This window comes from Syngnathus floridae, chromosome 8 (genome assembly GCF_059516105.1).
Source record: "Syngnathus floridae isolate MCC-2025c chromosome 8, RoL_Sflo_1.0, whole genome shotgun sequence".
NCBI classification, from domain to species: domain Eukaryota; kingdom Metazoa; phylum Chordata; class Actinopteri; order Syngnathiformes; family Syngnathidae; genus Syngnathus; species Syngnathus floridae.
Window position 1 is genome coordinate 9,283,338 of NC_142420.1, and position 24,415 is coordinate 9,307,752.

General features: G+C 41.2%; 4 protein-coding genes and 1 long non-coding RNA gene across 8 annotated transcripts; 1 reads left to right on the plus strand and 4 right to left on the minus strand.

Annotated features, from left to right (window-relative positions):
- Positions 1 to 3,240: 3,240 nt before the first annotated feature.
- On the plus strand, positions 3,241 to 13,627 carry ptprna (protein tyrosine phosphatase receptor type Na). Of its 2 annotated transcripts, none has more exons than XM_088383328.1 (24): positions 3,241 to 3,570; positions 5,001 to 5,051; positions 6,939 to 7,049; positions 7,117 to 7,222; positions 7,370 to 7,496; positions 7,586 to 7,781; positions 7,848 to 7,994; positions 8,063 to 8,191; positions 8,332 to 8,366; positions 8,511 to 8,773; positions 8,870 to 8,956; positions 9,046 to 9,125; positions 9,268 to 9,332; positions 9,850 to 10,059; positions 10,233 to 10,493; positions 10,565 to 10,712; positions 10,822 to 10,895; positions 11,026 to 11,103; positions 11,185 to 11,304; positions 11,410 to 11,576; positions 12,231 to 12,284; positions 12,427 to 12,491; positions 12,790 to 12,863; positions 12,951 to 13,627. In XM_088383328.1, exons 1-24 carry the CDS (start codon positions 3,495 to 3,497, stop codon positions 13,020 to 13,022), a joined length of 2,796 nt encoding a protein of 931 aa, XP_088239454.1. In that variant the 5' UTR covers positions 3,241 to 3,494; the 3' UTR covers positions 13,023 to 13,627. The 2 variants fall into 2 exon arrangements, with proteins under 2 accessions (XP_088239454.1, XP_088239455.1); XM_088383329.1 differs by having other exon boundaries at positions 10,281 to 10,493.
- Positions 4,208 to 7,567, minus strand: LOC148394416 (uncharacterized). The gene is made up of 3 exons (XR_015859910.1): positions 7,100 to 7,567; positions 6,936 to 7,001; positions 4,208 to 4,668 (listed from the first exon to the last, which is right to left on the minus strand). It is a non-coding gene; the product is annotated as an uncharacterized LOC148394416 (long non-coding RNA).
- A 117-nt stretch (positions 13,628 to 13,744) lies between the features above and the next one.
- Positions 13,745 to 18,053, minus strand: dnajb2 (DnaJ heat shock protein family (Hsp40) member B2). The gene is made up of 11 exons (XM_088383330.1): positions 17,811 to 18,053; positions 16,987 to 17,083; positions 16,730 to 16,839; positions 16,583 to 16,636; positions 16,322 to 16,435; positions 15,959 to 16,030; positions 15,756 to 15,879; positions 15,518 to 15,588; positions 15,151 to 15,441; positions 14,139 to 14,212; positions 13,745 to 14,045 (listed from the first exon to the last, which is right to left on the minus strand). The coding sequence occupies exons 2-10, from the start codon at positions 17,049 to 17,051 to the stop codon at positions 14,184 to 14,186; spliced, it is 930 nt and encodes a 309-aa protein (XP_088239456.1). The 5' UTR covers positions 17,052 to 17,083; positions 17,811 to 18,053; the 3' UTR covers positions 13,745 to 14,045; positions 14,139 to 14,183.
- Positions 18,054 to 18,901: 848 nt separating this feature from the next.
- LOC148394418 (tubulin alpha chain-like) lies at positions 18,902 to 21,411 on the minus strand. 3 transcript variants are annotated; one of them, XM_088382126.1, is made up of 5 exons: positions 21,020 to 21,411; positions 20,373 to 20,592; positions 20,143 to 20,291; positions 19,456 to 20,008; positions 18,902 to 19,332 (listed from the first exon to the last, which is right to left on the minus strand). In XM_088382126.1, the coding sequence occupies exons 1-5, from the start codon at positions 21,020 to 21,022 to the stop codon at positions 19,031 to 19,033; spliced, it is 1,227 nt and encodes a 408-aa protein (XP_088238252.1). In that variant the 5' UTR covers positions 21,023 to 21,411; the 3' UTR covers positions 18,902 to 19,030. The 3 variants fall into 3 exon arrangements, with proteins under 3 accessions (XP_088238252.1, XP_088238251.1, XP_088238253.1); XM_088382127.1 differs by having other exon boundaries at positions 19,073 to 19,372; XM_088382125.1 differs by having other exon boundaries at positions 18,903 to 20,008.
- A 147-nt stretch (positions 21,412 to 21,558) lies between these two features.
- Positions 21,559 to 24,227, minus strand: LOC148394419 (tubulin alpha chain). The gene is made up of 4 exons (XM_088382124.1): positions 24,058 to 24,227; positions 22,981 to 23,203; positions 22,746 to 22,894; positions 21,559 to 22,654 (listed from the first exon to the last, which is right to left on the minus strand). Exons 1-4 carry the CDS (start codon positions 24,058 to 24,060, stop codon positions 21,677 to 21,679), a joined length of 1,353 nt encoding a protein of 450 aa, XP_088238250.1. The 5' UTR covers positions 24,061 to 24,227; the 3' UTR covers positions 21,559 to 21,676.
- Positions 24,228 to 24,415: the final 188 nt, after the last annotated feature.

Sequence of the window (24,415 nt, forward strand, 5' to 3'; positions counted from 1 at the left end):
AACCCAAGTACAAACTAGAATTAGTAAGCATTGACTTCCCGGGAACAAACTAATTGATCATTTTTAAAATAAACACAATATTATTATTATTACAATTTTTTTTTTCGTCGTAAAACAAGGTCTTGTCACTTTAACTTGCCTGTAATTATACAAAGAGCTGATCTTTCCACAAGATGTTTGAACCACTGGAGGTGAAAGCAACAGAGAGAGTTTCACTCTATAGAACCGTGTTGGCTACCTCAGGAAAAGAAAATTATTGTGATAATGTACAGTAGGTCGATAGACATTGCTGGAAAGAGGCAATGTGATCAATAAGAAACACAATAGCAAACCTCTCTCTGGCTTTCTCCTGAGTCAATACCTTAGATACAAAGAGGGAATGAACACGGGGGAAATCAATCACAACTGATTATGCACCTATAGAGTCCATGCAAGCATCCGAGCACGACTACTACATGTGCACGTAGGGGTGGGGGGATCCAATGGTTCAAAGGGCCCTTGTGTGTGTGGCCTTGCCAGTAGTCGTCTTTCACGAGGCACATGTGTCAGCTGCCGGTGGTGTCACACTATTTTTAGCATTCCTGTTCGTCCAGCCCACACGTCCAAAGGATCATTTGAAATGACAGGTAGCAAAACGCTTGACACAAATGAGGAAAATGATTATTATTTTTTTCTGATACCCTTATAACTGATTTCAAAAGTTGCAGATGATTGAATGCCAATAAAAGTGATTGACCACCACAATTTGATACTACTACAGCAAATGTATTGATCCATATTGTAATCATTAAATATTCTGTGCTTTAATTGGGCTTCATGGCAGTGCTAATAGAAAAAAAAGTTGAATGCTAATTACTTCCTCACTGTGTTCATATTCCAGGGGTGATACATGGTGTCCTCATTACATTGCTATAAAAGGGAAATGATCCAATAGGAAATAAAGAGAATTGACTGCACTGTCTGATGACATGATAGCGGGAGCCATCTCGCATCAATTTTCTCAGACACAGAATTACAGTTGAATCACCAGCGCGGAACACAAAATGAATAACCTCTGAGCTGACTAACGAGATCAGATACAGCGATGAAGCATTGGGACTGGCAGCCAGAAAACAAACTTAAATTAGCTCTCGGATCTCATCACGGCTAAACATGTCCCAAACAAGTCAGAGAATTAGAATAGTACATGGGAGCCAAACTCCTTCCCTGTCAAACCTCCAAACAGAGCACGCCAGTTATAAAATGAACATTGTTAATCTAAATTAACATTATATAAAAAGAAAAAAAACACACACACTAAATGCCCAGGGCATCGACATGGCAAAAAAGATGCAGGGCCACACTAGCATTGAACATTAGTGTCAAGTAGTGGACCACAAAATATCATTATGCAGGCTGTAAATTGCCCTCGGGCCCCACGTTTGAGACCTCTGTAAAAAAAAAAAAAAAACGTCTCACCATCTCATTATCTTTTAGTGATTAAACAATGTGTCATGTCTAGACATGCTGCTACTGAGCTGGAGAGTCTGATGGTAAAAATCACATGTTTAAAAGGGACCCCGATAGCGCAGATGGATGATGGCACTCAGCTGGTGTAACCTGTTATAAATGTGGGATGCCTGTTACCTAGCAACCAAACAAACACATATACACACATGCCAATGGTGAGCTGCCAAACAAGAGCGACGAGGACGACAGAATGAGTTTAAAGGCATGACGGTATGCCTGCGTGTGTGTGTTGGTGATTGCATACAAACGTGTAACATCCAAAACGTTTCCAAATCTATTTCAGTCTATCACGGGGCCGTTGGCAACTCAGTGTGACAAAAAAAAGCCAGCGGTGGACTTTAAAACAAACCCGGTAATTCATGAGTCACACCGGCTTAAAAGAGCACATCCTGGTAGATTGCAGTCTCATTGCAACATCTCAATGCACAGTAAAACTGATAGGGCAATAGTCAGTATGTAATATATTAAAAAAGCATGTGCACAGCTTAGCACACCCATTTTCACATTCGTCACATACTACATTTGGAAACTAAATTCCTCTTGCATGCATGCAATTCCATCAAGCCATATGGTAATATGGGACATTTGTTGCACACCGCCTCCAGCAACCCTAGAATAGGATAAATGTGTGAATAGCAAGCTCAAAGCCAGGAATCTGGCATTTCAAATGGCAGGCTTTTGTTGGTTTCATAGGGTTCTAAAAATAAAATGTAATGATGGGTTTTCAGGTTGTAATCGCTCTAATATAAGAAGCAACATGTGTGTGGAGTGCATGTATTATTGTTGTTTTATTGTGTGCCCTGCCTGACAACCACATCGTCAATCCCTGCCATCCACAAACCTTCTATCCCCCTAACAAGTGTACATAATGTGTTTGAAGGGATAATTAACATTATGTCAAGTTTTAAAGTGCATTTTTGGCCTCATATTTAAGCAACTATAGTTAAAACATATTGTAGTTCAAGCCAACGTCACCACTAGAGGGTAGAAGAGGGTAAGAGAAGAACTGAGCTGCAAAAAGTAGGTGGGTTGTAACCCCAAAGGTGATATTGACCATAAAATCTGAGGGACGTTTACATTTTAAGTTTGCAATGTCATACTGCAGATCTCAGCACTGTGGCCTTTTGGATGTCAGCACCTCTAGACAAAGCAACAGAATATTAAAAACAAAAAAAAAAGAAGTCTAAATGGATGCTGTCAGTGAGACCCTACAATTTGAAATTGTATATTGCTGTCTGTTGTGCAATTTTTATGAGCCTGGAGTAATTGTAGTCTCCTATTCTTACCTGACATGTCCATATGTGTTTTATTCTAAAATTTAACAGTAGACAGAACCTTTATCTCTCTTTAATTATTTCTTTACATTCTTGGGGGAAAAAAACGTCTATTTTGACAAAATAAAGAGTACAATATACAAGTAGGCCTTTTTGTTTTAAAAAGTAAGGCGTAAAAGTAGTCATCAGGAAAAATACTCAATTACACATGCACAAAATCTAGTAGTTGAAGAACTGATTGCCACGCTTTGGTTTACTTACAGGTTAATTATCTACTTTGTGCCATATAAAAAAAAAGTCTCCAAGACTGTGTTGCCGTGTAAATTGGGTCCACGTCTCCCCTTGCTATTTCAGCCTGAGATGACGCACCTGCAGCTTCCTTCATTTGGTTTTACGTTGTTTCCGCAATGATGCTCTGGCCCCGCCCCTCCTCAGCATCATCACTTTCCTCCTCCTCAACGGGAGAAAAATGTACTTTTTGCATCCAGCCAGTCGCTCAGTCTGCCTTTAGCCACCAGTCGTATATAGATATTTAAAAAATATATAGACATTTCTAGCCTGATATTTTTGTTGGCCACAAGGGGGATTGTGCTCTAAATGTGAGCCATCCACACTGGCTCTGCAGCCGTTTTTTGTACACAATGGGGATTTAAAGGAGAAAAAACTGCAAAGATTTCTTCTTGTTGTTCTGCCGTGACACTTGAACGCACCATGCAGCATCCGAGGGCATGGCGAGCTGTGCTGCTCCTCACAATCGTGCTTCGCACGGGGTTGTCAGACAGATACGGTAAGGTGATTAATGCTTAAAGTCTGTATAGTCGAGTTTTTTTTATTCTATATATATGTTTTAATTAATTAATGTATTTATTTATTTTTATTATAATCTTCACTGTGAGCTGCGACTTTCATTGTCGATATGGTGCTTCTGTCTTCTGTGATTTATTTTGCTAAACAAACAGTAGATTGTTATCTGTAACAGGAGCTGATGATTAGCTACAGAATGCCAAGTGAGGAGTGATAAAGAGTGCATTTGCATTCTCTGTTGATGTATTTTTCAACTAGAGATGACAACCATATATGGCCACTACTTTACTACCATTTACCACATTGCATGTTTGGCGTCAAACTATACATATATGTATTTTTTTAAAACATTTTTTAGGATGCTTCTGTTCACCTTTTTTTCCTTCTATTCTGTATTTTATTTGGTCCCCTCTATTTTTAAGATCATATCTTCGTAGAGTAAATAGCCTTCAAGTAAAAAAAACAAGTCAATATCATAATTTCCCTATATTATTATTGAATTACTTTGACAAAAAAATAAAATACGTATGATACATCTTCATATAAAAACAGGATTTCATATTTAATTTGAGTAGAAATTACAAGATTGTAAATTCAATAATAAAAGTTGGATACATATGTTGGGCTTACTGTATTTATTTGGTTAAAATGTTAGGATTTGCTTATAGTCAACAAGTCTTGATAAGAATTCTGGAACTGTGCTGCATCATAATGAAAGCTGTTTCTAATATTCTGCTTCCTTTATTAAATGTGAAAGGTGCTCAACATGTTTTTAGAGGCTGCCATTATTTTTAACTTAATTTCTAATGACATTTTTTTTCAACACTGTCAATCAAAGCTGATGACAGGAATTCAAATGTTACAATTCATTCATGATTCATCTTTTGACAAAAACATGCTTAGTGTTGACTTTGATGTGATTTTGATTGTCTCTCACGAACAAATGGAGAGCAGAAAGCTGCAAATCAAAAAGGCAAGCTCGCAGGCAGCGATAACAGTACATTACCTGAAGCACTTGCGTCCTATCTCAAACCAAACACCTGCTCATTCACATAAAAGCAAAATATCATCCCCTTGAAACCTGATGAGAAACAACAGAAAAGATTTACAAATTAAAAATCACAATCCAATGGTGGAAATTCTGTAATTGTACCATTTTTTAAAGAAAGACATTGTTTTTCAGTACCCCTGCAGCAGTTGCTACTTGGATGAGTAAACTTCTAACAAACCCATGATTCTAGTGAGAATAATTGATATTGAAAACGGATTTATGAATTGTAACCACTTGGGTGAATATTGATTGTTTTGTTTCCATCACGGTGCATTCGTGTAAAACCACCACCCTGTCGGACTTTGTCGAATTCACACATTTTACCTGTGGGCATTGTTTGTTTGTTTGTTTTTTTGCATCAGGTTGCCTGTTTGAGAGAAAACTGTGCTCCAGGGATCAGTTTTGCTCAGATGGTAAGACACACACACACTCATAGCATTCAATTATGATGTCCTGGTGGTTGCATTGACAAAAGGCCTCAGCAACAAAATCAAGACAAATCAATTCAAGGATTTTTTTTTCCCTCTATGCCATCCCTATGTGTCCGATTCCCACTGTGACGTTCCCATCTTGGTTTCATTAGCTTTATCGAAGCCCCACCTCCCTCCTCTGCTGTCTCCATGGCAACACTGACATCACGTTGAGGTCGACACCCCCACAGTTGTTGTGCTAATACAGTGATGAGTCACTGACACAGGCTTACGTGCTTCTCGGTGAAAATTGCATTTACGCACATAGCATTGCCGTAGCGCAGAATACTGCATATGAACTCCTGAATGAAAATAAACTAGAACATTTATTTTTCAAATGGGAAGAGAGAGGGAGAGAGTAATGTAATGTAATGTAATGTAATGCCGGTTTCACATTGACTAGCAGATAATAAACATCAGCAGCTGCCAGATCGCATTTGGCTAAAGAGGCATCTACCTTAACTCTACAAATTTATTCTATTATCCATGTTAACAGTGAATGATTGGAGCATAATTTTAAAATGGCCAGTTTGTAGTTGTTTCCCCAATTGCAAAATAACTACTAAGAGAGCAGTTTTCCAGTACCAATATTACAGGCTACAGACAATTTAAATAACGGCTTTGTTAACTGGAAGATAATCTGTGGCCTCGGAATAGCAACGCTAAACGTTAGTAGCAAAGCAATTTGATCCTTGTAATTGTGTGCGGCTTCATTTGTGCCAAAAAGACGCATATTGGACATTTTATTTTTAAATTTACCAAATAAAAAAAACAACACATATTCCATCAAAATGTATTATATGGCATTATTTATTTTATATTACAAATTGACTTTTATCATTTACTGTCTGCTCTGCAGGTTAAATCCAAACCTCACGTCGAAGAAAATAGAATTTAGGCAAAACCATTCAGCCTATGTATATTTCAGGGTTGGGGGGGAAAAAAAGACTGTTCTCTTTGATGCATAATTAGAAGCTAAAAAAAACACATTAATCCCCTTTAATCTGCTCACTTTAACAATTCACCGTGTCACCATAGCAGGCGGGTTTGTGTCAGATTTAGAGGGCGTACAGAAAGACTGCAGTGAGTCATCTCTGCGCCAAAAAAATATCCTCTCAGTTTTGGTCAGTCTCTCATATTACAGCCTGAAAGTTGTTGTTTTTTTTGTCATCATTTGCTAATTAGTCATATATATTATATTATATTATATTATATTATATTATATTATATTATATTATATTATATTATATTATATTATATTATATTATATTATATTATATTATATTATATTATATTATATTATATTATATATTGAATTAATTGTTATATTATATTATATTATATTATATTATATTATATTATATTATATTATATTATATTATATTACATTATATTATATTATATTATATTATATTATATTATATCATATATTAAATTAATTGTTATATTATATTATATCATATTTCAACAGGATTTTGATTCAAATGTGAAGAATAATGTCTGTGTAAATCACATATAGATATGTGATCAAGTCAGTCGTCTGTTATATTGTTGCCATAAGGCGGCTGCCCGCAGGTAAGAAGAAAATGCTGAAAATAATGATTGGCGACGGTGAAAGGCCATTGTTGAGGCTACTGTAGCAATCAGGATAAAATGTGTGGGCTGTACTTCAGTTCTATGAGTCACTGTTAAGTGCTACCGTGGCCACACTGGATAGAAAGGTCGCATCAGGAAAGCGTTGCATATTTCATACTCCAAGTTAAGTAGAAAGCAGGGATTGGCGAGGGCGGTTATTTTCCATGAATACATACAAAACATTTTGCTTACCAGATGGGCTGTTTGGTCAGTGTCGCAGTTCCAAGCAGGACCGGGTCCAGTACCAAGTGACGGTTCCTGTATTGAAGAGAATGCAAGAAGTCCTGAAACAGCTCATGCTACAAGGTAAATTTGGACAATTGAATAATAATTTCTTATGGCTAAACGGTACATACTTTGTGTACATATGTAGGTCTTTCCTGGCAGGATGACATCACACAGTATATTCTATCAAAGGAACTGAAGAGGGTCCCTCACACCACCCAATCATCTAAACCGAACGCTTCCTCGCATGTTCCGTAAGTTTTCACCCATCAGAACAAAAGTCAAGCGGAGGTGTCCAATCAATCCCTTCAATCCTCCCTTTGCTCCAGTTCAGCTCTTATCTGTAATCCGCCACTCCGTGTCCATCCTAATCCTTTTGGGGTTTTTTGTTTGGGGTCAAGGTCCAAGCAGCAGATCTCCAAGCCAGGGTCTGCAGCACCTGCTGGCAACTATGCAGGTTACATGATTGTCGAGCCTCCTCGGTCGCAAATGCAGGGAGCCTCCATCAACCCTTACACATACCAACAGGTTCAACTTTTTATCATGAAAGCCCGCAAAATCCTTTACAATGAAAAACACCAGAACTACCTGCTAACAAATATCGCTCCCAATGGCAGCACAGGCACCAAGAAGAAGCGGAGAGATCTCTCATTGGAGGAGGAGGAGGCTACGCTCGCCCTTCCGCATGGTTGCAGGCCAATCAGAAAGAGCGAGAGCGAGATAGGCAACTACTTCAGGAGGCACTGTCCGTCTATTTGGCTTCTGCACCATCCTCTTATCGCCACCGTGGGTCAACCTCCTTGGCATCTGCAGGTAAAGACATCACTAATATTGTCACGCATCTCGATACAATGATTTCATATCATGACATATTCTCAGGCCTGCCTTACTATGATGACTTTCAAATGGAGATACCAGTGGACTATACAGAAGATTATACTCTAGAGAGACTTGGCTCTACAAACAGGCAACCGCCGTTTCAAAATAAGGCCTCTCAGGTTTACAGCACCCAGTTAGGAAATAATGGTAAGGAAAACCAGCAACACATGTCTAGATGCTTTGGATATTTGTGATTCTGATTTAACCTTTGTTAGATGGCTTGCTGCAAAAAATGTCAGGCGTTCTACAGAAGTACGGAGTTGACCCGAAAGAGCTCAGCCAAGAGCAGCTCTACAAATTAGCCCTCATACTGCAACTGCTGCAAGCCAAAGACAAGACACAAGGTATTACATACGACTAAATCCCAGAGCTAATTAGACAATTATAATAAAAAAATAGCAAGTAATCTGTTTTACTGTCCTCTAAATACCTGAAATTTGAGTTGAATAAGATTAGCTTGTTTTGTGTCTTTTTCTCTACACAGATAAAAATGAGAAGGACCTTATCACTCTCAAGGAGGTAAGGATTTGCAGTTACCTAAATATGGAGCACAGGGAATAATGTGCTAAAGTAGTATGTCCAGTTGCAAAAGTCTCAACCCCCCAAAATGTACCTTGTGTTGATTTGTGGCAGTCACCCTTCCCTTGTCTTTCTTCTAAATAGATGCAGCTATTAAAAACGGACACCATGTCCAGTAAGCCGGAGAAGCTTGCTTCTTTCCCTGTTGCACCTGAGGCCCCTCAAGCCCCCCAACCTGTGTCAGCTGTAACCACACCCATGACGAAGAGCGCAGGCCCCCTTTCGTCCGCCTCCCAAATGCCACTGGTTGCTCCTGGAGAAGGAGCAGGTTTAGAGAAGGAGGGAATGCCACAAGTTGAGGCTACGGGGGCCAAAGAGGAGTATGGCTACATTGTCACCAACCAGAGGTCAGAAGAAGATATTCCAAACCATTTCATTCTGCTGGCAAAAAATATTTAAATGATGATTAAAAACAAGAGCATAATAAAGAATCTCTTGTCCAGCCCCCTGAGTTTATATGATGGTGTGAAGCTTGTGGAGCTACTGGCTGAGAAAATGCACCTGACAACCAGCAGCTTCATCAATATAAGGTAGGATGTGTTTTTGTTTATTGCTCGCAAATATATCAGGCAAACATCTCTTGACAGTTTATATGCACATGTGTGTTTTGCGTCACTAGCGTGGTGGGACCGGCACTGACATTTCGTATTCGCCAGAATGAGCACAATGTGACAGCTGCAGAGGTGGCGGATAAAGCCGGTGAGACTAGGAAAACAAACATACCCATGCAGCTTTGCACCCACGCAAGTTGTGTTTACGCAAATTCAAAGTGAAGCTTTCCAAGGTTTCTTTTTTTCCCCTCATTGTTGAGACTGACTCACATTTTTGTTTCTTACTATAGTGTCTGAAAAGAATTTCTTGGAGTCTGAGACAAGCCTGAAGATTCTACAGACTGGTGTGGGAGAGGTACAGGATAGACACGCACATCCATACAGTGCTCGACAAATACTGTAAATTCGGGTTTATGTACCAAAACAGTATTTTAAATTTAAATGACATATTGTATCTCATTAGACTTAATTTAAATGCAATTAAAAGAGATAATACATTTTTCTGCCTGGTACATTTTTTTCCCTCATACTCACTGAATGTTCCCGAGTGAACGAATGACAACACAGCTCACACGGCACCATTTCACTTGTTGCCATGGTGCTTTGTTTCCTCTCCCCCAATGTGGCGCCCAGATCCGAGGTACTATGACAACAGGTGTCATTAACCTATTCCCTCGTTCCGCACTGACTGCCTGCATGAATCATCAGCAGTGATTTTTTTTTTCTTAAATAATGGATTATCAAACAAAAGGGCTTTTTAATATGAATGTCAGGTTGGTGTGCAAGCACAGCAGTGTGGGAGGTCGTGATGTTGTAAAACTGCAGGTACATTATGTACTGTACATTAACAGAATGTGTGTGTGTTTTTCCAGAGGACAAATGCACAGGGTCTCCCGCAGGTAACCAGGGTTTCCCAGGGCTCCAGTGGGACGGTCATCACACTGGTTTCCATGGCAGTGGTTGGAGGAGTGTTGATACTGGCTGTGGCCATTGCTTGCCTCAGACATTATGCTCACCAAGTGGCCAATGGCAAACTTGGTCTGGGGCCAGAGGGAGGTGCCGAAACACACTTTGATTATCAGGTGAGGCATTGTTGACCTTCAGACGCTCGTTTCATTTCGGTCATTTGCGTTAATATATTTCCACTAATGTTCATTTATACTAGTAGTGGGGGAAAAAAACTAGTGGCTGAATGAACCATAGCTGGCTATCAATCACCGGTCCACTTCTCCCTTTGTCTCTATCGCATATTTAGGAGTTATGTCGACAGCACATGGCATCCAAATCATCTCTGTCCCGTCAGGACTGCGTGGGCGCTGCGAGCAGTGGCGTGGCAGGTACAGCAGCCAGCGCCGGCGGGCGACGGGGAACGGATACGTCCCGTGTGAGTAGCGTTTCCTCCCAATTCAGCGATGGCCCGCAGCACAGCCCGTCCTCCACCCACAGCTCGACTCCATCCTGGAGTGAGGAGCCTGCCCAGTCAAATATGGACATCTCCACCGGTCACATGATTCTGGTAGGCGGACACACAATCACAGGCAATAGCCGTGAAAACTTATGTGCTTATGTTCTGCAACTTTCCGTCAGGCCTATATGGAGGACCACCTTCGTAACAAGGACCGCCTTCAGAAGGAGTGGGAGGCGCTTTGCTCCTACCAGGCCGACCCTAGTTCAGTGGCCGCGGCTCAAACTCCCAACAACATGGCCAAAAACAGACAGGCTGAATCGCTCCCATGTCAGTTCAAGTAGTGTTTGGTGTTCTTCAGCACACTATCACTTTAGTGTCCCAATCGGGTTTATCCATCAAATTTTATTCTTGATCAGTCTCACCTTTTTCTCGGCAGACGATCACTCACGAGTGAAGCTGAAAAGGGATGTGAACCCCAGAAAACAAGATTACATCAATGCCAGCTTCATTGTTAGTCATTTTCTTACATATGTACAATAGCCAAATATAATTTCCCAATGAGAAATTCATTACCAGATCTGAACTAAAATTTGGCTTGTCAGACTTACGATTTTTTTCTTTTCTTCATTTGGACTGATAGTTTGATCATGACCCTCGCCAGCCAGCCTATATCGCCACTCAGGGACCTCTGCCTCACACAGTGGCAGATTTTTGGCAGGTGAGCACATACATTTCACAAATCATTATTGGGCATGTGTAGAGCCATATACAGTATGTGTGCATTCTTACCACGCTTCAGATGGTTTGGGAGAACGGTTGCACGGTGATCGTGATGATGTCCGCTCTGGCGGAAGACGGACAAAAACAGAGCGAAAGATACTGGCCAGATGAGGGTTCGTCACTCTACCATATCTATGAGGTAAGGTTGAGATGTTCTGTTTCCCCCTGGTGACCAATGATGGTACTGACAAATTTTAGAGAGATTTATACGTATTGACTTTGATGACCTTCTTTCTCCTCTTAGGTGAACTTGGTGTCAGAGCATATCTGGTGCAAGGACTTCCTGGTGCGTAGCTTCTACTTGAAGAATGTCCAGACGCAAGAAACGAGAACCCTAACGCAATTTCACCTGCTGAGCTGGCCGGCGGACGGAATCCCCACCTCAACGCGGCCCCTGCTTGACTTCCGCAGGTGTGAAAACACGCCAACACAAACGTGCACGTTGTGTTTACACAACCTGGGAAAGAAAATATTTTCCTGTTGAGTCGTCATTTATCCCCATTTTTGCCTTTAACGTCACATTTCTATCACGTATCATCAATATTTACCACAAAACTCATCAACCTCGCGACATCCTTATTGCCGTTCCTCCATTTTGTGTTCCTTCACTGCTCCTCCTCTCTCTCCCTCTACCCCAGTGCACATCTCTAGATGTGCAGGTTTGTACTCGAACATCTCCCAGTGTCATTTTTGCGGTTTGCAGCTAGTACTCTGGCTCCAGTTGCATAGTCACAAAAATGAGCATTGGCAGGTGTGACTGGCTACTGCAAGAGGGACAGTGAATCCGGGGCTTCCCGCCATTTAACCGCCTCCACCACCTCATAAATCTCATCTTGTCATCCTTGTCTACATTATCCATTTCATTCCTCTTGTTGCTCCGCTTTCTAATTGCTTTTAATTCAACCACGAGCCATGAGTAACTGTGGCTGCAGTCATAAATCTCCTTCTCAAAACACTTCACTCTATTACAATTTGTCCAGTGAAAGAGGTCAGTAATGCACTCTTGTTGTGTCTGGCTTTTGCTCTATTTTTTTTCTTCTATTTCCTCTCTTTGATGCTTTTCAGGAAGGTGAATAAATGCTACAGAGGTCGCTCCTGCCCTATTATTATTCACTGCAGGTAAAAAAAAAAAAAAATTGAATACACGACCTCATATAATGTTAGAATTACAGGATGCGACCAATCAATTTATGCAGTATAAATTGATGGTGGTGGTTGCTATGCGTACTCTGACCTTTCTTTTGCTGTGCCGCAACCACAGCGATGGGACCGGCAGAACCGGCACTTACATTCTCATTGACATGGTGCTGAACCGCATGGCCAAAGGTGAGTTTGCTCTGCTTGCACCTACATGCGCATATTTGGATTAGAGTGAATAGATCACAGGAAGCTTAAAATGGCGGCTGGTAGAGTAATGACAAATTTTCACGTACTATACAGCTGAATCTTAGTCATGAAGTCACGTGGAAAACTATTTCACAATAAAAGACATTGGCCAATTGCCACTATTTTGTTTTTCACTCCTGAAATTTCACCTAACTCATAATTCAGACATAATTTGTGTCGCTTTTCAAAACCCAAATACATTTCTGGATTTGAAGATTTCGGCTGATTTTGTCTTTAGGAGTCAAGGAGATTGATATTGCTGCCACACTGGAACACGTCAGAGACCAGAGACCCGGCTTGGTCAAAACCAAGGTACCAATTATGTGTTTGCAAATAATTGAGTCGAATTTGTTCAGTGTTTTTCTACTCACTCCTCTTATTCTCGCTTCTCCCACGCAGGACCAATTTGAATTTGCACTGACGGCCGTTGCTGAGGAGGTGAATGCCATCTTGAAAGCCTTGCCGCAATGAACAGCGGCACCGACCGACACACACACACACACAAACACACACCAAGACCCAAAAATATTGTAAGACAGCCACATCGGCCAGCGGGACGAAACGGTCACATATCATGGGACTCAAGAAGTTCAATCATTAAAAGTATTTAATTTAATAATAAATTATTTAATAAAATGTTTTAATTTTAATCGTTTGTTTTTTTATTTTGACCATATGTGAATATGGTAAGTATGGGCAGTCTAAAGACAAGAATACAGTGCCTGTTTGAATTCTGAATTTCTGTGGACCAGAATACTGTATGCGACTGTCTTGTGTCAATTTTAGATGTTTTTTATCGTGAGGTTTGGCTTTGCCTTCACGATTGTCTACATTCATGTGTTACTTACGTATGTACTTAAAAAAAAAGTGCACACCATCATGTTTCTCTCAATCATCTTCGGTGTAAATTGTTTAATTTCCGTGAAGCTATGTGATTAATGTAAAACTCTCTCCGATGATTGTATTTATTTCATGTAGCAGGCAGATAAAATATCTATAAAAAATGTATTTTTGACTTAATGAATAAATAAATTTGTGATGTGATGCAGCAAAAATAAATACAGTTTACAATTGTGTTTTTGTACACAGCGGGCTCTATTTTCACAGGGGGGGGGGGGCTGGACTCAATTCTGGTCTTTTTCCTCAAACCTACGCATTGCGCAATCATGGAGATATGTCCAAGACACTCAACATCAGAAGGAAACACTTTATTTCCTTGCTTTACCTTATATGTTAAAAGATTTCAAATGGTTACATTAATTGTTCTTCTATCTTTTATCCTGTACATTATTGTCCAGTATTGACAACGTAGCATGAACAAAATTGATTAATCCAGAGATTATTAATTTTCCAGTTTTTTCCGGCCAGTGTGGAGTAGCTATGCTCATTCACAGTCATACACACAAAGCAAACCTCAATGTAAGAGCCATTCATCATGTAGAAGTCTCGTTGGGCAACGGGAGACAAATGCATCATGAGACATTGAACTTTGATCTGTAAAAGCAGAAATAAAATGTGTGGTTTATAAATTAAAATGAATGAGACATAAGATGGAGCTTTGACACAGAACACGTTGGGACATTTTACCAGAAGATGAGGGGCGTGGTCACAGCGTAGCTTGAGGCAATCGGGTTAGCTGGTGAAGGCCTTAAAGTCTGAGTCTGCAACAGCAAGTAAGAACTTTTAAGAACAACTTCCCAATAGTATAAGTGTTAAGAGGCAATAAAACCTGACTTGACATTTTTTGTAGCAGTTTTCTGTTTATGCCTTTCATGTTGTTTCAAATACTCAATATGGAATAGGATTACTGCTGCGGGTCAGAGCGCAACAAATATTAGTACACAAAACAAATCAACTGGCGCCATCTCCTTTTTATTTGTTATTGCCTTTTAAACAATGTGAAGTATAAATGACAATAAAGCAGACATATATTAAAAAAAAATACTTTTTATGCCTTGAGGTGCGTTGCAGAAATTCTTTAGTAGTTATCATGTGGCAGCGTTAAATAAATAAAGTAAGCAATGAAAAAATACTTCTTTCTTGTTGATAGCACTTGAGAGCAAAATTCTCAACTTGGGAATAAGGCTTCGAACTCTTTCAAGTATACTCTTTGGCTGTTTTAGTTTTTTTTGTCCCAGAATATTTGGCACATTTGCAAGGATAGGGTTTCTTTGTGCATCCATGATTTAAATTATTGGATGCGTGCTGCTTAAACTAAGCACATGTGCATGGCAACACATTGTTGGACTCTTTTTAAACCAGACGTGTATTAATAGAGAATGTTCTGTGGTCCACTTTTGGATGATGATGTTTATAAGGCTCAGTGTCTTCGGGCATAAATGCGATTCAATTCAATGAAAAGCCAAGGCGCATTAACACACGACGCACAGACACACCGTCTTTTTCTGCTTCATACCGCTGTTCCTAATTTCTTGCGACGCGACATCACCGGACCCTGAATCCTTTCTAAGCGCAGCCCCGCTTTGGACCGGAACAACATTGTCGCTAGCGTCTGTGTTTGGATATTGTGTCTCAACAACCGTGCTCCCTCTGTGCTCAGCACTTGTGTCAATCACGTCTCTGACCCCGCCCCCGGCACCTGATATGACGTCGGGAGCAGCTGCTTTCTGCTGGGCTTCCATTTCTGACAAGCTGCACGCCAACGCCATCTGGAGTTCTTCATCGTCCTCATCTTGCTCGCTCGCATCGACTCCTCCATAACGGTAGAAAGGGGCGGCACTGAACGAACGGTGCGTGCCTGCCGAAAACGGGCTGAGCCGAGTTCTGCCAGTTTCGTGACGTAACCGGTTTTCGATTGAGGGATTCGGTTGGTGAGGCTGTCCCTCTCGTCGACTCAGCTCCAGTGCCAGAGCCATTTCATCCTGCACGCCTAAGGGAGAGAAAATAATTATGTTACGTACACTCAATGAATATTTTCAGCACAAAACGTGCACGATTGAGCTTACCATTAATCAGCACAGTCTTTAACACGCCATCTTCTTCGATCTCTGTTCTTTCTTGGCCATTCTCTTTAATCCTAAAACAGAGAACGCATGTAAAAAATGATTTCAGTGTATGGAAAAAAAGGCCACACTATTCTAAGTACAAATTGGATTTGAAGTTTTTGTGCTGTGAACATCTTTTTAAAAAAACTGTGATTACAAAATGTGTCATTCTGAAATGGTCACAAAGGAAGGCGCTTACTTCTTGGTGGTTGTGCGCTTGCCATTTATGATGCGGGTGGAAGTAGACACAGATTTGAAATTGCCACCTCCCATACCTCCCAGGTCATGAAAACCACCCATGGATGGAAAAGATGCAAATTCACCTGCAGAAGAAAAACACTAATGAATTCAATTAGAATTTTAGAAAATGATCATTCTTATGCATAGTCACTATGAATTTACCTCCAGCTGAAGGGAACGAGAAAAAACGGTTAGGCCCCAGGCGAGAGGTCGAACCCCCGAATGATAAGTCATCTAATGGAAAGTGGAGAGACAAATTGTCAGGGTGGTATTTTTTGTTTGTTTATTGTGTTTGGTGATTTTGTTGTTATTTGAATCATCAACAAATGATCCAGAATGTTTATCTTATTTTTATTTATTATCTTATTTGTGTGTATATTTTATATACATGCTGTACTGATTATTCCTAATTTTTTTTTTTCTTCATTTATATTTCACGTACAAAGTTCTAATGTAGTTTTTGGAATAAAACATTTATGGGCAACATGGAAGCAACCATTTATTTTAATTAGCAATCTTATTTACCAAAGAAGCTGGCGAAAGGATCCTGGCCACCAAAAAACTCCCTGAAAACCTCCTCTGGACTGCGGAATGTGAAGGCGAATCCTGGGAAATCTGAAGAGAAGTTTGAGGAAGAGCCTGGAGGGGAGAGAGATAATTAACATTTTAATAGAAAATATGAGCAGTAGGGGAAATAAGTGGAAGGTGCACCGTGAGATAGGGGAAAAAATGGAAATCAAAAAGGAGAGCAGATCTAAGGTAAGCAACAAGATTTTTTTTCTGTACCTGAGTGTCTCAATCCTTCACTTCCATATCTGTCGTAAGCACCGCGTTTATTCTCTGTACAAAACAACATCGGCAAAATTTTTGATCACGTGCACAAGTACATCAAGCCTCACAGATGACATGACATTACAAGTCAACAAGACTTACGGTCAGAGAGAACTTCATATGCCTCGGCGAGTTCTTTAAACTTCTTTTCTGCTTCCTCTTTATTGTCTGGATTTTTGTCAGGATGCCATTTAAGTGCCAGTTTCCTGTAGCTGAGTTCATAGAAAAATATAAAAAAACAGATGAGGGCATTCTGACACCAAAGGAAACATGCACTAAATGTTTTAACCATACCACACGTCTTAACATTACGAGCATCAGAAAATTACAAAAAAATATAATGAGACAGCAATACTCACGCCTTCTTGATATCATCCTGAGAGGCTGTTTTGGATACTCCCAAAATGTTGTAGTAATCCACCATGACGCCTCCTGTCACCACTCTCCAACACTCTCCTAGGAAGAAAAAAATTTGATAGGCCAAACATAAATTTCATCCATAAAATAGAGATGCAGAAGGCAAAAGTAGGTGAATCATTTGTAAACTGACTTGTTTATTTTTATCACTTGTACTGAAGGAAAGAAGAAGGCAGACATAAAAACAGGTGACAGAGGGGTGGAGTGAGGGATTGAACAAAGGAAGGCAGAAAAGCAGATTCCAGTGAAGGTGGAAGAATTTTTGTAGGTTTATTTTTTTCCACAAAAAAAATATATTTTGTGGGGAATCTACTTTACATAGATCTTTTCATGCAAGCAATGTAACCACAATTCAGCTTTTTAGTCACCGTACTGGCTATACACACTGTATTACAGTCATATGAATATAAATAATTATCAATGCCATACATTGAATACATTGCAAGTTGAGCTATCGTTTGACTATTTTAGCCCCCTCAGGCTGTCATGCCATCTTACTGGTGGATTGCCACAAGTGTCCGGGGGGGTCTGGGGGGTTTCCAAATTGATGCAAAAGCCCCGCATGCAGCCGTGAGGCCCATGGGACCTGCAAGAAGTGTATTTTGGGAGCAATGGCATCGCACTCACAGGCAGCAGTGTTAAACCAACCTGTACATTTTGCCTAGTTGAGACTTAGATCTTCTTTTCGATGTCCCGTGAGTGTTTGGGGACACACATGGACAAGAGTGAGGGACAAATAATAAATTAAGCGTGTAACCTGACCTACCTTGTGAGTTTGACAGAAGATGAGGCGGTTGTTGACAGCGATCGCCGTGTTTCTACAACAGTCTCTTCTTGCCGGTGTGTCTCGCCGCAGCAGAGCTGTCGGCTCTGGGCTCCACTCTACGGGTAAGACAACTTGCGGTTCTCCAGCCCAGTTAGACTCGTTGTTGTTGCATATTACGTCATAATCAGCTGAGAGAAGAAATAGAGCGCCGAGAACATGCTGGAGTTTAAAGACGTCATCTGACACGCCCCTAAATGCTGCATTCACTGTAACTCGTAAAGTAGGCAGTCTCATCCGATGAGCCCTCGCTACTTCGCGTTTCGTTTATCGCGGCTTCACTACATTTTTTATCCAAATTAAAAAAAAACATTTAAAAGTCAAAATAAAACTTTTAAATTGAGGAAACACATCTCTAACCTTTACGACAATGTAGTCTTGCTCCAAATGTTCTCGTTAGCCTGCCCAATACTTTTTGTTGGTGACCGTACTTCGCGGATTTCACTTATCGCGGGTGGTTTTTGGTACCAATTATCTGCGATAAACGAGGGATTGCTGTATATTAATACGGGTGAATTAAAAACAAAAGAACAGAATAAAAGAATTACTGAATGGTGATTGCGTATTAGTACGAACAAACTGGTAACAAAAATCGGTCCTGTCAACAGAGTTCTCAAAATATCCCACTTTTAACCTTTCCTCAATGCAACATAAGTCTTCTTAACGACTGCCTGTAGAATTAAATTGACCTCTCGGTAAACAGAAAACCTTGGCTGGGGTTAGAACATATTTTAATGGTTAAACAGGAAAATAAAATGACATCAAAATTTAAAAAAACCAACAAAAACCAACAACACCAATGAGGAAATTCAACTGTGTGCCTCGTCACCTAAGTGTTGTACCGTGTATTTTCAGCAGATGACGCTATTTCTCCACTGAAGAAAACTCACCAAGCGTTAATGCACGGGCTTGGGTGAAACTCGGGTGGAAAATACATTTGTCAAGTCCGTTTTGTTAAAATAGACTAAAAAAAAAAAAAAAAAAAGGTAACCAATGTAGTAACTTAACCCTGGATATAACCAGAAAAAATATGATTTGCTCCATTTTTCTCTACTGCTATTCAAAATCACAAATGCATCAAAGCATGTTTGGATGTGTTTATTAAGAATGAGCAATCACTACCACAGGCAGAATATGCAATAACTCCATGAAAGCATGTCACTTCAGTACTCTCCATCTTCATCCTCATCCCCAATGCTGTCAGAACAAACTTCTTCATAATCCTTCTCCAGGGCTGCCATATCCTCTCTGGCCTCTGAGAACTCTGCTTCCTCCATTCCCTCTCCCACATACCAGTGCACAAAGGCTCTTTTGGCGTACATCAGATCAAACTTGTGATCAAGACGGGCCCAAGCCTCAGAAAATGCCGTTGTGTTGCTCAGCATGCACACAGCCCTTTGCACCTTGGCTAGATCTCCTCCGGGAAACACCATCGGAGGCCGGTAGTTGATGCCCACTTTGAAGCCTGTAGGACACCAGTCCACAAATTGGACGGTGCGTTTGGTCTTGATGGCGGCAATAGCAGAGTTGACATCTTTAGGTGCCACATCACCAACAAACAACAGCAAACAGCAGGCCATGTATTTACCATAACGGGGGTCGCACTTGACCAACTGGTTGTCTGGCTCAAAGCAGGCGTTGGTGATGTCGGCCACAGAAAGACGCTCATGGTAGGCTTTCTCAGCAGAGATGAACGGGGCATATGTAGCCAGCGGGAAGTGCATACGGGGGTAGGGCACCAAGTTGGTCTGGAATTGCGTCAGGTTAACATTCAGGGCGCCATCAAAGCGAAGAGATGCTGTAATTGAAGACACAATCTGGCCAATCAGTCTGTTCAAGTTAGTGTAGGACGGCCTTTCTATATCGAGGTTTCTGCGGCAAATGTCAAAGATGGCTTCATTGTCCACCATGAAGGCACAATCAAAGTGCTCAAGGGTGCTGTGAGTAGTCAAAATGGAATTATAGGGCTCTACGACTGCTGTGGACACCTGAGGAGCTGGGTAGATTGCAAATTCAAGTTTTAGTTTCTTTCCATAATCAACAGACAGTCTCTCCATGAGCAAAGAGGTGAAACCAGAACCGGTACCGCCACCAAAGGAGTGAAAGATGAGGAATCCTTGCAAGCCTGAGCATTGATCAGCCTGATAAAGGAATTGAGTCATATTTTTAATCAGCATAATGTACACCAATAGTTTGAAGCAACAAGTCAGTTAAACACACAACATGTCTAAAAGTTGTATTGTTTTTTTAAACACTTATTAATTTCAAAACTAACCAGCTTGCGAGTCCTATCCAGCACCTGATCAATGATTTTTTTGCCAATACTGTAGTGCCCACGGGCATAGTTATTGGCAGCATCTTCGTTCCCTGTGATCATCTGTTCTGGATAGAACAGTTGCCGATAGCGACCTGTACGAACCTCATCTGTGGAAAACAAAGTTGAAAGTTTAAGCGATATTGAAATAACTATTACATATATTACCTGGGGTGTCAGAGGTTACTAACCGATGACAGTGGGCTCCAGATCAACAAAGATGGCCCTGGGATAATGCTTCCCAGTTCCAAACTCACTGAAGAAAGTCTTGAATGAGTCATCGTCTCCAGTAGCCTTGTCAGACGGTATCCGCCCATCTGGCTGGATGCCGTGTTCCAGACAGTAAAGCTCCCAGCATGCATTGCCAATATGGACTCCAGCTTGCCCAATGTGCAGAGAGATACATTCACGCTGGATGAAAGAGAGGGAATATATTTATCATATTGCCTCCAACCAACTGAACAGCTTTGACATTGTGCAGCAAGTTTTGATTGTAGCTTAGTTATTTTACATACAACAATATACAGTTAAGAGCTGACATATGTTGGATACACAGAGATCATATTATATAGTTTTTGCATACACTGTATTGCAATACATCCTTTATCTACTTGGAGCTACGCCCACCCTGGCCACGATAAAACAGTTACGCCCCTGCTGTCTTAGAACGTTATGCGACAAATACTGTCACCTAACGGACAACCAAAACATGAGCAAAGGCCCTGTTAGCATGACAACATTCCTTAGCTTAGCTTGCAAATCTCAACCGGGCAGACAAATGGAGAGTGCACACAACGCAAGTTTACAGGTGACGTCATCGATGAATGCGGTCGCTTACCATTGCGTCTGCTTGTCCTTTGGAACGCTATGCAGGGATGTGCGGGTCTCAAACAAGGGAAGAATACATTGGATGGAGAGTCGGGTCCGTCCGCAGGTTATTTCAGGCAGCATCAGCAATGCTCATTCTTAGCATAGAGAAATGCGCATGTGGGGGAAAAAAAACACCCTGATGTTCAAGTTTGAGGAGCTGTTGAATATCTTGGGCCCTTTTACCTTATCCAAACATTGACGTCAATAAATATCCACTGCAGCAACAGTTTGGATTTACCATTTTCCAAAGTCGAGTCAGGAATTATGTGCCTTTCAGAAGCAGTACCACTTGTCTACAGAAGGTGGCATCCTTTTACACATTAACTGGAATTTACATGTATTTTCTGAAAGCGTTTTTTTTAAGTGTTAGCATGTTTTATTAATGCAAGTCTACAGTCACTTGAAACACTTGGTGAATACATTGCTTATGCCTGTGATTTAGCTCAGACTTGAGTGTTGGCAGTCTGGAAAGTTCTCCCTGGGATTTAATAACAAAAATGACAATCATTGATGCTGCTTGGTATTCTTTATTAACTGCGCAATCACAGCCAACAAGCAAAAGACCAGGTCAATGCCATTACTGAATATTTGGACCTTGTAACTTCAAAGACTGAGCAATGACACCTCAGTACTCTTCTCCCTCTTCATCCTCTTCGCCAATGCTGTCAGTACCAACTTCTTCATAATCCTTCTCCAGGGCAGCCATATCCTCTCTGGCCTCTGAGAACTCTCCTTCCTCCATTCCCTCTCCCACATACCAGTGCACAAAGGCCCTCTTGGCATACATCAGATCAAACTTGTGATCCAGGCGGGCCCAGGCCTCAGCAATGGCTGTGGTGTTGCTTAGCATGCACACTGCCCTCTGCACCTTGGCCAGATCTCCTCCAGGAACAACTGTTGGAGGCTGGTAGTTGATGCCTACTTTGAAGCCAGTGGGACACCAATCCACAAACTGGATGGTGCGTTTGGTCTTAATGGCAGCAATGGCGGAGTTGACATCTTTGGGAACCACATCACCACGATACAGCAGACAGCAGGCCATGTATTTGCCATGACGAGGGTCGCACTTGACCATCTGGTTGGCGGGCTCAAAGCATGCGTTGGTGATGTCTGCTACAGAAAGCTGCTCATGGTAGGCTTTCTCTGCAGAAATGACTGGGGCATATGTGGCTAGAGGGAAGTGGATACGAGGGTACGGCACCAAATTGGTCTGGAACTCTGTCAGATCAACATTCAGAGCGCCATCAAAGCGAAGAGAGGCTGTGATAGATGATACAATCTGGCCAATCAGCCTGTTAAGGTTAGTGTAGGTTGGCCTTTCAATGTCGAGGTTTCGGCGACAAATGTCATAGATGGCTTCATTGTCTACCATGAAAGCGCAGTCGGAATGCTCAAGGGTGGTGTGAGTGGTCAGAATGGAATTGTAGGGCTCTACAACTGCTGTTGACACTTGAGGTGCGGGGTAAACAGCAAACTCAAGTTTGGACTTCTTCCCATAATCAACAGACAGACGCTCCATGAGGAGTGACGTGAAACCAGAGCCAGTGCCGCCACCAAAGGAGTGGAAGATGAGGAATCCCTGCAAGCCTGTGCATTGATCAGCCTGAAAGATAAATTGTAATCACATCACTTAAAATCATCAGTATAACCATTATTTAAAAAAATAAATAACTTAGGCTGTCCAAAGCATTTACCAGCTTGCGAGTCCTGTCCAGAACCAAATCAATTATCTCCTTGCCAATAGTGTAGTGCCCACGGGCATAGTTGTTGGCTGCATCTTCTTTCCCTGTGATTAATTGTTCTGGGTGGAAGAGCTGACGGTAGGTACCTGTACGCACCTCATCTGTAGAAAATCGTACAATTGAGATGTTCACGTTATTCATCCAAAAACCTGAAAGTTTATCACTAGGTGTGTCAATGTAAACTCACCAATGACAGTGGGCTCCAGATCAACAAAGATCGCTCGAGGCACATGTTTCCCAGCCCCGGTCTCACTGAAGAAGGTGTTGAATGAGTCATCACCCCCTCCAATTGTCTTGTCAGAGGGCATCTGTCCATCTGGCTGGATGCCATGTTCCAGGCAGTAAAGCTCCCAACAGGCATTGCCCATTTGGGCTCCGGCTTGGCCGACATGCATTGAAATACATTCACGCTGCGTGAAAGAGAAGGCACAAACAATTTAGCTTTTCTACTTAAAGATCTATGCATAAGTAATCAATATAATTTATTATCATACACAACTTTACATGCACTGACATGAGAACCGCATGTGCAAAAAGATTTTTTTTGTCTATGTAAAACAAGCAGAATTGTAAAATTAAGGCATACTAAAACAAAAACAGTTCTGGGGAAAAAAGTTAAGTTCCCCTCGTCAATGCGGGAAGTTTGCCCACGTCACTGCCTCCCAACTCCCCATTTGCGGCCTCTCCCTTCCTCCATTCTTTCCAGCTGCATAGTGCTGTGTAATGCAGGGGATGCGCCCCTCCCTCAACCAAGAAAAAACCCGCCCAAAGGCTGAAAAATGGCGGCTTAAACGGCGAAGCAAAAAATGGCGGACACGAAACGTATGACTACTGACCACTCCTTTATCGCCCCCCCCCCCCTCTCATTTCTTCGACCAAACCAACCTCACACTGAACATTTAGTAGTACCACAAAGTTTCAAACTGGTTTAGAAACTATTCGAGTAAGAATGTGACTTATTAACTTGTTTGTTTGACCTAGTTTATAATCCAATTAAAATTTAAGACGCACATTTATCACATCATCTTGATATTTCAACCTTTGGCCGTTTGAACATGTTTTTTTGCCATTTTCAGTTCCCATTCGTGGCACGTTAGCATAAAACTACGGTCACCTAACGGACACGCGCTAGTTTTTGTCCCGCTAACCGTAAGGACTGAAATTAATTGCGCTCGCATGACGCAGGATTTAGCTCAGGTTGGTAATCTTAATATGGAGAACAAGGAGAACTGAGTCATCGTCACTAGGCCGCGTGGTTACTCACCATTTTGGCTGCTTGTCCTTTGAACGACGTAGGGGATTCAGAGACAAGGCAAAGTGGTGCGGAAACGGGGAGCGAGGGTTTATATAGAGAGGGGAAGCGGAAGGACGGAAACTTTTGTCAGCAGCTCCGATGCTGATTGGTTGAACAAAAAACGGATGTCGCCGAAGTTCGATATGTGGATCGTTGTAACGATTTTATTTTTCTGAAATCCAGTTTTTGTGTGTTTTGAGTAATGATTAAAATTGTTTTCAGTTCTTCCAAACCTTTTTTCTTTTTTTTCCCGTTGTTGTTTGGACCTCCTCACCACCAAGTTTTGGAATACTATTTTCCCGTTTTTCTGAATAATAATCATTTTGGT